At 40.0% G+C, this 16901-nt stretch overlaps 1 protein-coding gene across 1 annotated transcript; it reads right to left on the bottom strand.

Moving 5' to 3' along the window:
• Positions 1 to 1224: 1224 nt before the first annotated feature.
• On the bottom strand, positions 1225 to 15268 carry LOC110696636 (probable arabinosyltransferase ARAD1). Its single transcript, XM_021873979.1, has 3 exons — positions 14156 to 15268; positions 4110 to 4475; positions 1225 to 1820 (listed from the first exon to the last, which is right to left on the bottom strand). Exons 1-3 carry the CDS (start codon positions 15029 to 15031, stop codon positions 1632 to 1634), a joined length of 1431 nt encoding a protein of 476 aa, XP_021729671.1. The 5' UTR covers positions 15032 to 15268; the 3' UTR covers positions 1225 to 1631.
• Positions 15269 to 16901: the final 1633 nt, after the last annotated feature.

Raw genomic sequence — 16901 nt, 5'->3', positions numbered from 1 at the left:
TGTTTCACTTGTGTATTTTTTTCTAATCTAGGTACATGAAGAATGATAGCCTTCTTGAATAAAGTTCATGAAAAGAGAGAATCAAATGAGTTGATCAAAACAAGTTTCAAGACCTCAAAAACATAAGATTTCTTTAATAGGACTTTATTTTAGATATATTTCTTGTTGTAAAATAAAGTTGAGAAATAGGTGATGTAATGTTGATTAATGCGGAATAATATTCAGCAAAATTGTAAGAACAAAAAAATAATAAAAAAGATAAACAAAGGACACAAAGACTTATGAGATTTGGTCAACTAGACTTATTTCACAGGTGGATGATTCGAGAGGTTCTCTTCACTATAAAGTAAAAAATAAGAGGAATATACAAGAAGTCCTAATAACATACTAAATTGCTTAAGGTGTAATAGTATGATCACCTAATGGTTCTTAATATTACATAAGAAAACCAAATTAAACGCTAAAGGACTCCACAAGGTAATTTCTTTGTACTTGTAAAAGTAGAGATATGAGAAATATTCTGTAAACATGCCGCAAAGTCGCAAACCCGCAAAATAATGAAGAACGCGCGTCGAGTGCTCGATTATGAGTCATATTTAACACACACCCTATTCAATTAGTATTTGGGTCGGGGCAATGTCCCTGATCATAATATGAGATTTAATTTATGACTCAATATTTTTGTTATTAAATTTGTAATTTATATCGTCATTTGTTACAACAAGATATGCCCGATGTTTGGCGGTGTCATTCAAAAGATAATATTACATGGCTTGGCGGTGCCATTCAAAAGATAACATTAAACATTACATAGTTTGGCGGTAAAACATTCAGTTGAATTAGAGGTTGGATGTCAAGTCTTGTGGAGAACTTTATTTTATTTTATTTTTTTATTATGACATGCAATGAAAAGCAAATTGAATAAACAACCACATAGCGTAATGGAACTGGAGTGGACGACGTGGCGTAATAAGGGGATTTACATGGTACATCAAGGTTCTTATAAATGTTTTTTAATAGATTAGTATAGATAATAATCTACAAAATAGATTAAGATATGCAAATGCATATTTAGCTCCTAGTATTGTTTATGCGTATACATATTTTAGCAAATTATTATGGGACAACAAAAGAGAAATATAATTATGTACACCGTATATTCAATCATTTCCAATGGATATAGTTTTCGGTTTTATCACAAAAATGCCGCTTGCATACGCAGTGGATCACGTAGATTTAATAAGAGATTTCTTGTGTAAGAAACGGAAAAACAATGCTCGTTGATATTTTCGAAAAAAGAATATAGTTACATTACTGGACTTAAAAAAAATATATATAGTTACATTACTAAAATTATCTCCTATTTTCTCGCCATTACATTCTCTATGGTTTAATTGAATCACCAAGAGCGCAAGAGCATCCATTTGAGTTAACAAAATGTCAGATCCGCGACAACATGAACATGAATCATAGCCAGTCTTACGAGCAGCCGCGGTGCACAGTGGATGTCTATTTTTGCTTCTACAGATAACGTAGAGCTACTGCAATTTCAGTTTGAGGTTTTCCGCAAACTACCCTGAATTAGCAGCAAAGGAGCAGACAGCTGACATACGTAATTCAAAACAATGACCCTATAAGGTGGTTAAGGTGCCTGTTTGATTTGAACAAATGCAAGAGCAGTCAGGTTGAGACAACTCTGTTCTTACAAGCCGTTTGTCACGGTTGATCATCAGCTTAACCAGGGGAACTTTCAAACTAACTTGACGCCAGATTTCATTTATGGTTCCATCCGGATCCTCATATTCAAAATAATGCTTGACCTGCAGTACATCACCGAATGTAGAGAGTAAGCCACATTGCCGATATAAAATCAAACCACAAAACCCTCCGCCATCAGCTAAGTAGGCTAGGGGCTCAAATATATGCAGTATTTTACGACTAGACATTGTTCCAACTCAAAATTCAGCAAGTGCATAAATAGTTGCTAATCTCACAATAGATAGGTGATTGAATTAGAGTATCTAGGCCAACCATTCTTGTACAAAAAAGGCCATAAGAAAACGAATGCCAACAACTTATGAGAAGCAAATCGCGTTATGGCTGTCAAAAATTGACCTGATCCAATCACAATCTAACAAAATCTAAACTGACCTGAGAAAATTGTTTATGCATTCAAATTGCATGGACATGCTATTCCATATAATCCATTACTCACCTGAACTTTATAACCAACCGTAAGCCAAATTTGACACCTTTCATTATGTATATGAAATATACAATGAGCAAGTCACTTCAAGAGATACATGATGTCTAAAGGATGAGGGATTTGAAGAAACTAATGTTAATTTCCATAAGAAGAGAGAGTGATTTATCCCTTAGCCTCCTTGGCATAGAAAGAATAATCATAAGGCTGGTGGATAGATGCTCGAAAGAGTTCGATGGTAATACAAGAAAAATCGCAAAAAAAAAAAAAAATAATAGGTGGGCTATTGGGCAAGATTTGTACCCGCAACTACTGTTATAACCGTCTTTTCCCCAAAATGGAATGTGAAAAAAAATATCGAGACGTTCCAATTTATTATCATAAGCAGGTAAATTTGGTCCACTTCCTTTTGAATTTAAAAGGGATATTGAGGAGTTATAACAGAAAATTGGGTGATTTAGGGTCATCTCGGTGTATACACCTATCCTAAAAAAATATTCCTCCACCAAAATAGAGACTATCACGTAGGGTGAGACACAGCCATCATGCTTCGCAAAACATGTCACAAACCACCAATAAATTCAAGCATAAGACCTGGTCTTCACGTTTTTGACTTCTTGGTGATCTTGAATGAACTTAAAAAGTTAACAACGTTAACATTCATTTTCAAATAGCTTTATAAATTAAACAAAAAGGAAGAAGTGAACACACCTCCACAGATTGAATTCCACAATGCAAATTATACTCAAAGGAAAAGCAGCACTCAACAAATTCACAAAATAAAATAAGAAAATTTTTGAAAGAAGATTTGTAAAGGGTTGGCATTATCCCAACTGACACCCCTAAATATCACATTGCAAATTTAAATATGACTTTGTACTCTGTCACCCAAAAACAATATTCATCAGACCTCATTCATCTCAATCAAAAAATACACAATTTATCTCAATCACCCTTAATTATACAGATAAATGATGAACTTATGGTGTTTAGTTCCATGTGCAAAAAATTACCTGGAAAATAGAACTCAGCATCAATAAATATTTAAAGGAAAGGAAATCCCTAGTGTCTGATAAAAAAGGCTCATGATATGGAATAAAAAAAGGAATCAAACTTTGAAGAGTTTTTCTGTAAAACATCCTCACTTATAACAGTGAAATTGTACAAACATGTATCTCTCACACTATCGTCATGCATTACTCACTGTCAAGTACACACCCACCAATCCTTACTTCATTAGGTAAAATCCCCCTATTATATGGCAATGTGGTCTGCATATGAGTTACTGCCTTATTTGATGTATCTGACGGATATTCCAACTTTATTAACCAAAATAGAAAAGCTCAAGCCACCAAATCTGCCAGAAAGCTACAAAAACAAGACTAAACCAGAACAAAATTCACAATTGCCTTTTGGCGAGACTCATTTTAATATATGACTAACATCCCAGAAATCAATTACAGAATTCCAGTTCTACCTTCAGAAAAGTGGTTCACAAATTTTCCAAATTCTATTGCGTAAATTCTAAGACAGTAAATTCAGATAAATTATCAACCTAAATGTCAACTACAAATTCCAAAAAGAAACGAATGCTCTGAGAAGAGCATATATTACACCCCCCCCCCCCCCCCCGCGCTGCCAAATGCCCCAAAACAGAAATCATGACACCCAAAGATACACTACTTTAGTTGTTACACTAACAGCCCAAAGTATTGCCTTTGAGCAACAAAAGAAGTGTAACAGTGCATCTTAAATTCTAAAAACATTCAACTGATCAAAGATAATTTGCTTTCGAGATTGCAGATCCATAACTTACTGATATGTCAATCAAAAGGCAATACCAACTTATAAAATACATATACAGCATGTATAATAAAGAGAGAGCATTCATAATTAGGATCAATACCTTCTTCATCTCCTGCTGGTATTCCAAAATTTTAGGTTCAGTAACAGTCCGGAGTAATTTAACTAGAAAGCCATGCTTCACTGATGAGTTGGTATCTACAAATATTGCGATTTTCTTGTAGTCTATGACATCTTCAAAAGGCAATTCGATATGGTCACTGATTATAACTGGAATGCACAGGCTTACAATGGCATCAAAGAGACGACAAGCGGATGGAGTATCGCCAGCAGGATGCAAGCAGAACCTTGATGTGTGCATTCCTTGTGTAGCTGCACGTCGACTCTCTCTAGACTGTGCACCATGCTTTATAACAACATCGTCTTCATTCTCAAGAATTTCAAAAAGCACATCACGAATCTTTCCACCCTGAAAGCAAGATCAGATGAAACACATAAATTCACAGGGACTAAAAGAACACTAAACCTCATAACCAACTCCCTGCATCATCCATCCACTCCTGAAAGGGCTGAAACATATATACATCAATAAAAAGAACAGCTCACAGCCCTGCTGACTGCTGAGTTGTCTGAAACCCAATCCAAATGATCAGCTATCGAATGTGCTCAGCTCAACACTCTCCTTCCAACCCTTTTTCATCACTTCATAGGAAAAATCTATGCATACATAGTTAAATGATTAAATAATAAGGAATTATTTATCATTGACATTGATACATGATGTTCATGTCACCGGACGATTGGAAGCCAATACCCCAACAGTTCCTAAATTAAAGGATCATACCTTATTTGATTTGTGGTTTCTATCATTCTCTCTTTCCATCACATGGACCCTCTCCATATCCTCATTATCTCTCTCTACCTCACTGTAATAGATTCAAGCCAAGCACAGCCAAAAACAGAGAAATACAATAGAACAGTAAAATAGAGAAGAAAGATTGAGGCTTTAATTAACAGAACAACAGTTTACACAATCGATAGGTTTAGCCTATCAAGCTCCACAGAGTGTTTAGCTCACAACTCTTCAAATAGTGAAGGATTCACTCCCAAAATCTGCCTACCTTTTCCTTTCCCATCCCTCTCTATTTATACTAAAACTAAGACTAATAACCTGATGATACTAGACTACCCATACTGCCCCTTAAGTTAGTTTATTAAACTCTCAAAGCTCTCCTTATTAATTTGAGCCATACCTCTATGTCGCAAATACTCATGCCATTGCAACACTGTTTTTTATGGAAGCATCATATTTGATGCAACTTTTCTTTATTTGCATATGATTTCTCACTATCTCTTTCCTGTCACATGGGTCCCTCCTTTTATTTCTTTCTATCTCTCCTCATCAGGTGGGTTCCTTAAACTCCACACACCCCTTAGATATTGCAATAATAAAGGAATGGAGTTTGAGTTCAGACAGAGTACTAGTTATCAATTTCACTCCTAATGGTTTTAGTATGCTAATGTAGCATCACAAATCATTAAACATTAGGCCATTGGTTCCTAATTCTAACATAACCCTTCACCAGGAGTGGCAACTTCTCATAGAGCCTTTACACATAAATAATAAAAATTAAAAGATTGAAATACTCTATCTTGTTCTAGAGATGATAGATTACAATGTTTGAAAGTGAAAAAATTACGGGCCTAAGGTAGTAATGAGTTAAAGTAAAAAACCAAAATTTATCAAACCCCCCCCCCACCCCCCTAAAAAAAATTGACTAAGCTTCAAATGATATTACATCCGGGTCTATGGCTAAGCAGCATTTGACATGCCCTATGAAGAAAAACCAAACTCGTTGATGCCAACTTAAAGCAAAACATGGCTCAAAAAGGGAAAAAACTTGAGACGAGATCACTAATGCAGTAATATAGCATGGGATATGTTCATGTGAAATAAATGGAATGAGATAAAAGTGAAGTCTTCATGGGAAATGCAGAAAATCTGTAAGGGTCATTCGAAAATAAAGTTTTGGTCACTCACGGTCTCAGAGTGGTAACGGAAATGAAATGATACATTGATCACGGATCATGCCGCGATGCGAATTTGAATTCAAATTCTTTTAAGATTTTATAATAGTTGTAAGCTATTAGAATAGTTAGAGTAGACTATTAGAGGAAGCCACTATTAGGGAGAAACATGGGAAATCTCGATCTCTAAATAGCATGTGACTTAGGAGTGAAGATGATATGAAATAACAAAGAAAAACCAACTTTTAATCCAAGCTTCAATGTTTAAGACGCAATTTGAGAGAGAACAAATAACAAAGATAGATTCTTATCTAATCAATCACCAAATTTAATGCAATAAGGGTTCAATCCCAGTCTAACAAAAAGAAGAGCAAAGAATAGGGGAGAAATCACATAGATTTGCAATAATCACAAAGATTATGGATGGGGAGAAATTCTCATAAAGGTTTGAAAATAAGCAAAAGTTGTTCCCAAAAGCAAGCTTAACCCTATTTAAAGGCTTTACAAATAAACCTAGAGCCTTAATACTACATCCCTTGGATTACAAATGACAGCCAAGATTGAAAGCAAGTAAAAATAAAAAACAAAGGAAGCAAAACCCAACGGCGCTGGAGCTCCACTCTAGTAGGTTGGAGCGGGCAATCCCCTCAAAAGGAGCGGGCGCTCCTTGCTACTGCAAAATTCTTCAAGTTGATGTCCTTAAAGGAGCGGGCGCTCCTAAGATTGGGAGCGAGTGATGATCTGAAATCAAGTAGGATTAATTGCTTTTAGTAATGTCGTCTTTATCTGAAGGTTTGATTTGAGTTTTATGTCACCTTTAGGAAATGAGGTCAACTCCTTTTCAAGAGAGAGAGTTTGATGTGAAAGCATCCTTGAAACCTACGGATTGATGGTTATATGATCTGTTTAGTGGGATTTATGGCTTCAATCTACTTATGAATATTTGCCCTATCTAATGATGTGGCTTAAGTTAATAAAGGTTCTCCTTGTGTCTTGATTTTACAATTGATTGTTGAAGATGTAAGCATGGAAACAAGGATGAGAAATAAAGGTTTGTACTTGATAAAAAAAAAAAAGCATTATTTAAAGTAGAGTCGGAGAGTTCCAACGACAGGCCTAATTTGAGCAGGAAACAAAGAAGTTATGGCCATTTGTTTTTGAGCTGCCCGTGAGGAGCGCCTGATCCTACCCGCCGCTTCAGTGGCACTGTTTAACGTGAATGAATGTTCTACATTCGCAATTACTTTCATTGTTTAATCTTGGCCCTTCATCTTGTAATCCTATGGGTAATTTAACAACTCTAGGTTTGTTTGTAATACCTATATAAAGGGTTAAACTTGTTGTGTTGAAGGATATTTTACTTTTTTTTGAAAAAAATGAGATATTCTCTCTCCTTAATTTTGGTGAGTATTTGCTATCTTTGTAATCTTTGTGGTTACACCTTAATCCTAGCTTTACTTGGTGTTGGCTTTGATTAAGAACCCCTATTTCATAGATCTTGGTAATTTTTGAGGATAGGTTTATATTGTGTTGTTGCATTGGAATTGATGTTTGTTGATATTCCACTCTTTTCCTTGGTTATTTCATGTCAGAAGATGCAACATTCAATGTGGGGCGTATTGGGGTTGGAATGTTTGATTCAAACTGACATCAGGTTTTTGAAAAACACAATACTATTTGATCAATTGAAATCCTTTGTGATACGGCCCTACTAAAACAATACGGCTGTATTTTTTCACCTTGTTTGGGGAACTATACAAATTTAAGTCACTTTTATGAAATCCATAACTTTAAGAAAGGGGACAAAGTGATTATCATTCTTGGATGATGCTAGGACTTAATATGAAAACAGCAAGTAAGCAAGCTAGAGAAGAAGAACAATGGCAAGCCAGGGAATGATAATAGTATTATCATACAGAGTGTTTAACAATACAGGCCTTCTTTCAAGAGGAAGGAGCTCTCCCCAGTACAACTACTTAATTAATTTCTTGATACATTCCCCTTTTTCCAATCACCTATTAATACCCCAAAATTAATCCCTAAAACAGACTTAAACACACCTTAAGCATGCCAGCCAAGAAAATAACAAACTCATAACAAACTTATCTAGAGATTACTATTTGACCCTTCTCCCCAACTGAATGTAACAACCTTACAACTCAGCATTCTTCCAACTAATTCCTGGGCCTTCTAGCATAAGTGAAGCGGATATCAGGTCTAGGCTGATTCCTTGCAATACCTCCCACCCAAAGTTTCACCTTGTCCTCAAGGTGGAAGCTAGGAAACCTGAGGTTAACCTCCTCAAAATGCTCCCAAGTGGCTTCAAACTCCTGCAATCCCTCCCAATGAATCAAGATCTCCATTGCAGCCTGTGAATTCCTCACACCCAGCACTGCTTCCGGCTCTACCTCCAACACCAAGTCAGCTGTGCAGGGAGGTGGTTGGACGATGTCCAGCACCCAAAGCTTTCTTCAGTTGAGAAATGTGGAAGACTGGGTGTATTTTGGACCCTGGTGGCAGCTGCAGTTTGTAAGCCACCTTGCCAATCCTCTGAACAACCGGATAAGGCCCATAGAAACGAGGAGCCAGCTTGGTATTGGACCTTCTCACCAATGACCTCTGTCTGTACGGTTGCAGCTTGAGGTACACCAAGTCACCAACCTGAAAATCACCCTCACGCCTTCCCTTATTCTCATATTGCTGCATATACACCTGTGCTTGCACCAAATGAAACTTTAAATCATCTAAAATAGCATCCCTTTCCTGCAGCTGTTCTTCTACTGAGGACACAGCTGAAGTGCCTGCTGAAAATAGCAGCAGGTGAGGAGGGTCCCGTCCATACACAGCCTTGAAAGGGGTGTAATTAGTGGCGGTGTGAAAAGAAGTGTTGTACCAGTATTCAGCCCATGGAAGCCATCGAGCCCAAGTATGGGGTTTCCCGTTCACAAAGCACCTCAAATACGACTCCACTCCCTCATTGACAACCTGCCGTCAGTCTGGGGATGATATGCTGTACTTCGCATCAACTGAGTACCCTGAAGTTTAAACAATTCAGTCCAGAAAATGCTCAGAAAAACCTTGTAACGATCAGACACGATAGACCGTGGTATCCCATGCAGCCTTACCACCTCACAAAGCTATGAGCCACGCTCTGGGTAGTATAAGGGTGTTTAAGAGGGATAAAGTGCCCATACTTGGTGAGTCTGTCCACCACCACAAGTATGGTTTCCCAACCCAAAGATTTGGGTAATCCCTCGACGAAGTCCATTGAAATGTCCTCCCATACTTGTTCCGGAATTGGTAATGGTTGGAGAAGTCCCAAAGGAGACAGGGTTGAATTTTTATTTTGCTGACAACCGTGACAATGCTGCACATACTTAGTTACATCTTTACGCATCCGAAACCAAAACCACTCACCAGCCAGCCTGTGATAAGTTTTAAGATCACCCGCATGCCCCCCCACCATAGAGTCATGGTACTCTTTTAGCAATTTGGTAGTCAACTCACAATGCCTCGGAATCACTACCCGGCCCTTGTACCTAAACACCCCATTCTCAAAGGTGAACCACTTGGGAGTATTTTCTCCGTTCTTAAGCTGAGAAATCAAGCGTTGCAGCACCCCATCCTTCTATATCAACGACTGTACGTAGTCCCAACGCAGGCCACATGAAGTGACCATGGAATAACACTCCACATCCGAGCTAAATTGGCGGGATAAGGCATCCGCCACCTTGTTGGCAGGACCCAGTTTGTAGTGTATCTCAAAAGTATACCCCAACAGCTTGCTTATCCATTTTTGGTAAGCCTGACCCACTTCTCTCTATTCCAGCAGGTACTTGAGGCTCCTCTAATCAGTACGAACAATAAAGTGACGGCCCAATAAGTAATGTCTCCATTTCTCTACGGGAAACACTATAGCCATCAACTCCTTTTCATATATAGGCTTGTCACGATTTCTCCTGAAGTAAGCTATCAGATGGTCTGCCAGCAACAAAACTGCACCCAACCCATGCCCTGAAGCATCGGTTTCCACCACAAAGGGTAAGGAAAAATTTGGAGCAGCCAAAATCGGGGCACTCACCATAGCAGACTTGAGGGCTGTGAAAGCTGTGCTAGCAGCCTTGGTCCATCCAAAATTGTCCTTGCGTAATTGATCAATCAAGGGCTGTGCAATCATCGCATAGCCTTGTATAAACTTGCGATAATAGCCTGTAAGGCCAAGAAAGCCTCGGAGCTCTCTCAAATTCGAAGGAGGGAGCCAATCTAACATTGCTTGGACCTTAGAAAAGTCCACTTCCACCCTGGGTGCTGAGATAACGTGGCCCAAGTACACCACCTTAGCCTTTCCCACTTCACATTTTTTGAATTTGGCATACAGCTGATGGTCTGCAAGGGTCTGCAACAATTGTCTCAAGTGTGCTACAAGAGTATCCCCACAAGGGTTGTAAACCAGAATGTCGTCAAAGAAGACGAGAACAAATTTCCGCAAGAACGGCTTGAATATCTCATTCATAAGTGAAAAGTAGCAGGGGCGTAGGTCAGCCCTAAAGGCATTACAAGGAACTCGTAATGGCCCTCGTGGGTGCGAAAAGATGTTTTATGGACATCCTCAGGTCGGACTCGAATCTGATGGTACCAAGATTTCAGGTCAAGTTTCGTGAATACAGCCGAGCCACCCAATTCATCTAACAGTTCATCAATGATAGGGATTGGAAATTTGTCCGAAATTGTTTCTTTGTTCAATGCCCTATAGTCCACGCAGAATCGCTAATCGCCATGACCCATCCTTTTTATCCTTTTTCTTCACCAGCAATACGGGACTAGAGTAAGCACTGGTTGACGTTTGAATGATCCCAGCACTAAGCATGTCCGAGACCAACTGCTCGATCTTTCTGTGATTGTGGGTACCGGTATGGCCTAACACTGATTGGGTTAGTGCCACTACGGAGCACAATAGTGTGCTCAATCTCACGGTGCGGGGGAACGTCCTTCCCAAGTGAGGATCACCCTTCAAGGTAACCGTATCACCCCCAACTGGAATTTCAGAGTTTGTGTCTTCCAATTGGTGGTGATTGTACCCAATTTCTCCAACCATTGAGTGTCAAGGATGAAATCCGAACTACCCAGAGGAAGAATGAGGAAATCCTCCAAAATCATCACACCCCGAAGATCTAACAACACCCCCTTACACACGCCCTCGCCTTGCACCGCCTCACCGGTTCCAAGTGTAACCCCGAAACTTTTCGACTCCGTGGGTTGAATACCCAAATTCTGTGCTGCTAAAGTGGAAATGAAGTTGTGGGTCACCCCGGGATCTATCATTACCACCACAGTTTTTCCGTTCACAACTCCGGCCAAACGCATTGCCTTCGGGCTCGTCAGTCCCATGACTGACCGAGCACACGGAAACTTTTGGGGTCGAATGCGGTTCTAGTTGAGGTGGAATGAGGCCATCTGGGAGCGTCTCCACCATAGAAAATTCACCGGCGTCATGCCCATCATCATCATCCACCAAGAGCAACACGCTCAAGCCGCGGCGATGACAACGGTGGTTCACCGACCACTTTTCATCACAACGGAAGCACAAACCTGCTCCTGCTTTTGTTGAAGCTCCTTCTCGGTCAACCGCCTTATTTCCCCGGTGTTTTTGTGGTTGTTGAAGGTGTGGAGTGTTTGGGTTGGATCGAAGGTTTGGGAAGGGGGTACGCCAAGTGGGCATGTTTGGGCAAGTTTAGGCCGTGGGCCGGTCCTTTAACTTTTCCTTGATTCACATGGACAAATCCATGGCGTGATCCAACCTCAACCCGAATTTCCTCCTTTAACCCATTAATATACTAACCCTTTGCGATCTCCTCTGGAACACCATCAATCGGAGCGAGAAGTTCGATGAAGCGTCACCGATAATCAACCACCGTGTCGGTGTGCTGGTGAGCAAGCCATTGCTCGTGTAGTGTCCCGGTGGTGGTGGTTCTGAAAACGCCGGAGAAGCAACTTCTTCGGCGCTTCCCATGATAACAATGGGTGGCGCCAAAGCTCCCATTAATACCCCAGCAAGGCGTCTCCGTCAAGCGCGACAATGGCCGCCTCGAGCTGGTCCTCTTCACTTAATCAGTAAAAATGGAAGAATCGTTCAGAGGATCCAACCATCCAGGGTTTGTCCCATCAAACAGAGGTAAATCGAGTTTCCTCAATTTCCAGTTCGATTGCCCGCCATGATAGCCACCGTCTCCATTATCCAAGTGAGATTGTGAAGAGAATGGATTTTCCCACTGGTGTTGGGGTCCATTTCCCACGGAAGAGCGAAACTCCGATCGAATTTTCTCCTCGCCAGCGAAAATCTAGGAATTGAGGTCGGTTTTGAAAGCTGCCAACGTAGTGGTGATCTCGTAGTGGTGATCTCGTAGTGGTGATCTCCTTAGCCACTCGCGACGGAAGCCCAACTATCTCCTGCTCCAACAAATCTAAACGCTGCCCGTGATTCAGGCGAGCCATCTCCTTTCCCGCTTGGATCGTCACTGCTCTGATACCAAGTTTGCTAGGAGTTAATACGAAATCAGCAAGTAAACAAGCTAAAGAAGAAGAACAATGGCAAGCCAGGGAATGATAATAGTATTATCAAAACGCCTTCTTTCGAGAGGAAGGAGCTCTCCCCAGTACAACTACTTAATTAATTTCTTGATACATTCCCCTTTTTCCAATCACCTATTAATACCCCAAAATTAATCCCTAAAACAAACTTAAACACACCTTAAGCATGCCAGCCAAGAAAATAACAAACTCATAACAAACTTATCTAGAGATTGCTATTTTACCCTTCTCCCAAACTGAATTTAACAACCTTACAACTTAGCATTCTTCCAACTAATTCTTGGGCCTTCTAGCATAAGTGAAGCGGATATCAGGTCTAGGCTGATTCCTTGCAGATGATTACATCATATAATCATAGGCTTATAGCCTGTATGATGTGTGGCTCCCTTTGTTGCACTAAAACTCCATCATGTAGTCTCTAGTCAAACAGAGTCACTCACCTTAACCCATCATCTCACTTACTTCAACAACAGCACACCTCACAGTGATGTTTTGTTGGCAGGAAATGGGCATGGAAGTGATTGCTCTTGCTTGTAGTTGGGAATATATACGAAGTATAATTTTATCAGCTATTTATCGGGGAAAAAGAAAACATACGAATTATAATTTTTTGTAAGTACACTCTTTCCACAAAGTTAGTTTCAAATAAGGTCCCACAAAGTTAATTTCAAATAAGGTCCCTGCTTGACTTACACAACCAAATCAAGAAAAAAATGATGAAAAGAAAATGACAAGCACTAAGATTCCGTCACTAAATGCACCAAAAGACGCATCAAATGACGACATGTAATTCCTCTAGGCTCCAAGGAAAAAAGAGAACAATGAACAATGTCCAATTGTCCAACAATGATACTATTATAAAACAGATCCAACACCTTCAAGGCTACAACTATGGCCTACCAAGTAAATTAATATAAGATGTTGCAGGCTAACTTCATCCTAACCCTGAAGATAGAAGGAAAAAGCAAAAACTATAAAACTACTAAGTAAATCCAGTTAGAATAATCGATCCATCTTACATAATCGGGTAAGAGAACTACAAGCATCAAAATTCAACAAGCTTACTACACATGACTCATCAAATGTCCTACAGACACAAATTAACCAGCCAGTGAAACTCGTCATAATTCACAATAAATATTGACATGGGTAAGAGAGGTAAAACGGTCCAATTCTAAAGCTCTTGTTTGATCTAAGCAGACATCCTCAAGCTAATATGTTATATGTGTATCAAAAAGATTCGAAAACTACAAAGCTAATCAATCGGATTAACTAAAAAACACAGACCAACCTAAGCCATCAATTAAATAAATCCAAATAAGGAATTGTGTTACAAATTAACCATAAGTAAAACAGCAACAAGTCAGGGATGCATCACTTGAGTACACATCAAACATTGATCAAATACAAGTAAAATGTCAGCTTCTAAAACAACAAACAATATACCTAATGCTGCTTGGATCATTTTATCAAGCATACCAAAGCATATATAGATAACTAAAACAAAACAAGCAAAACAGACAGGAAGATTACCTCTTTCCTGTATCTATTACCCATGAAGAAGAGCAACGATTTTCGATTTTCGACACCTATATCACCCTTATAAGAATTAATCCGATGCGAATATGGCAAGATAATGTCCTTCACAAGGGAAGCCTGATCAGGCCTCAACCTACCAAAATCAGAAACCAGTAGAATACCATTCTTAATCTTATCAACAACCTTATACAAAGCATTAGGATCTTGGCATATAAACACATGATCCCACCCATTATTCCTCTTCCAATACACTTGCTCTTCTAACCAATCAATCAATTCCTCTTGCATCTTCTCATCACTATAAACCCCGGAAACAGCCCCGTTACCGGCATTCGCATTTGCAGCCCTAACTGGATTCGCCACCAAGCTCAAAGACGAGAAAAACGGAACGTAGAACAAATCCGCCTCTTCGGGGTCGAAAACCCTCGAAACAGCCGAGTCAACTCGGTGTTTCTCATCCTTACCCAATTGAGAAAACAAGTACCACTCAGCCGAATGCTGATTTCCAGGATACTTAAGCTCCGAATCATCTGACACCGGCGATTTGATCCCACCTCTTGCCATCGCATAGCTTTCAATCACACCATAAGTGAACTTCCTAGGCAAATCATACATGTAAATCTTCACCTTCTTCGCCGAATTATTACCATTATTGTTGAAAAGCGAGAACGAAGAAGAGGCAGAGTCAACGGAAGAATTGGGGGTGAGAGGAGAGAGAAAGAAGGTGGTGAAGAACAAGTAAAGAACTAAAAAAAGGGAAAGGGTAAAAACTGTTTGCTTCACCATAGAATGTCTGCCAATTCTCATCACAGAGGAAAGAGGAGAAGAGGTTGATCCGACGACTTTAGGGCGGTGAAGATGGTGGCTCATGGCCAAGTGTTGTAGTGTAGATTTTCAATGATTAGCAATTTGTAAGCTTATCATGGAGGAGAGAGAAGATCTGACGATTTTGGCGGGGTGCAGCAGTGCAGGTGGAGATGATGATGGCTCAAGTTGAGTTTGGTAATGGCGATTGTGCTCAATTAGTCAATCTGACTTTTGTAGTGGTGGATTTTTTTTTTTTCCTTGGTTAATTATATTTTATATGGCTATTACACCAAATGCCACCGAGTAATTTCGAAATTCACCAAATGCCATCTGTTTGGGGATTTTTTATGTGTCTTACGGGAGAGTTACAATTTCCTAGTATGCTCCTTCCTTTGTCTGTACCTGCACAAATAACGGAATACTCCGGCTAAGGCTGGGGTGTTCCGCCTCCGAAGATTAAGTTAGTCTCTTTCTTAATGAGGAAATAAGACAATAAATGCTTCTCGATTTGAGACGTTTGCAAGGGGATTTGTGTTTTGTTGCTGGTTGGAAAATGATTCGATCCCCATTAATGAGGTCTGCCCTTACTATTTATAGTAGGGGAGAGCTGTACCATAATTAGGGTACAATGACACGTGTCGCAAAGGGATTGGGCCTTTGCTGACCGTTGCGATCTTGACACGTGGCAAGCCATTATAGGGCCACGTGTATTAGGGGTATTTTTACCCTAAACATCTGCCCCTCACAGGTGTGACGTGGCATGTCCACGTGTCACCTGTGACAAGTGTCAGACGCATGGGAGGAGACGGTTCGTCTTCTTCCCTCCTTTTTTCAAATTTCAAGTTTTTAGGGCAGAAGGCATCATTTCGCCTTCTGTTCCTTTTCTATAAATGAGAGACACTCTCTCTCTTCTCCACACTTTACATATTTTTCAAAAAATTTCTTTGAGAGCTCTGATACCGGCTGCTCATTTCTTTCAAGTTTTCTTGCATCCGGCTTTGTGAGATCAAGTACATCCGGCTACCGGTTGGGTATTTTCTCTGCAATTTTCAAGGTGTCGGATCCCTTTCTTTATTCTCTTTTACTTCTTTCTTTTTGAGGATTTGTTGAATGTTTTCCCCATCTGGGTGGTAAGCCGCCTGGGGGCCTAGACCCATTTCCAAGTTTAGACTACCATACCCTTCTTTTTCTTTCAAATAGCAAGGCTTTCAAAGCATCCCCATCCGGCATTGCACCGCCTGGGTATCTGTTGTGTCAAGAAATGATTTCAAAAACCCCAACCGGTTTTAAAGCCGGTTGGGTCATCATCCTTGTCTTTTCATGACCTTTTCAATTTTAAAGATGCGTTCAATGCACCCCCATCTGGTGACTTACCGTCTGGGTATTGTTTGAACAGGCACCCCCCCCCCCTTTTTTTTTTTGAAACCGGTCTTACTATACCCTCATCCGGTATTTTACCGTTTGGGGTATGGTTGACTTTAAATGTTACTTGCAGCACCTACATCCGGCATCTTTACCGGATGGGGTATCTCTGACCCAACTTCCTTGATACCGTCTGGGGTATCATGGAGTGAGCCTTACAATTCTTTTTACTATCAATGCTTATCACCCCCCCCCCCATATCCGGTTTTATACCGTCTGGGGTACTTCTAACCTAGCTCGCTGAATACCGTCTGGGGTATCATAGAGAGCTTTACAATAATCTAGCTAGCCTTTACAAATGTTTGTAAAGAACCCCCATCCGGCTTTACACCGTCTGGGGTACTTCTGACCCACCTCTTTGAACACAGACTGGGGTGTTTTTGGGCGAGTTAGTGAATAACCGGCTAAGTATTTACTTTGTCTTTTTCAGCTTTTAAACACTTTGTGGAGTTCTCCGCCTTAGGTGACTTCAAGCCAACTCTTTCAACTTTCTCATTTCAAAGGTACCGTC

The sequence above is a fragment of the Chenopodium quinoa genome, unplaced genomic scaffold (assembly GCF_001683475.1).
Source record: "Chenopodium quinoa cultivar QQ74 unplaced genomic scaffold, ASM168347v1, whole genome shotgun sequence".
Taxonomy (NCBI): Eukaryota; Viridiplantae; Streptophyta; class Magnoliopsida; order Caryophyllales; family Amaranthaceae; genus Chenopodium; species Chenopodium quinoa.
The sequence above is the reverse complement of the archived record's forward strand: the minus strand, read 5'-3'. Positions and strand labels throughout refer to the sequence as shown.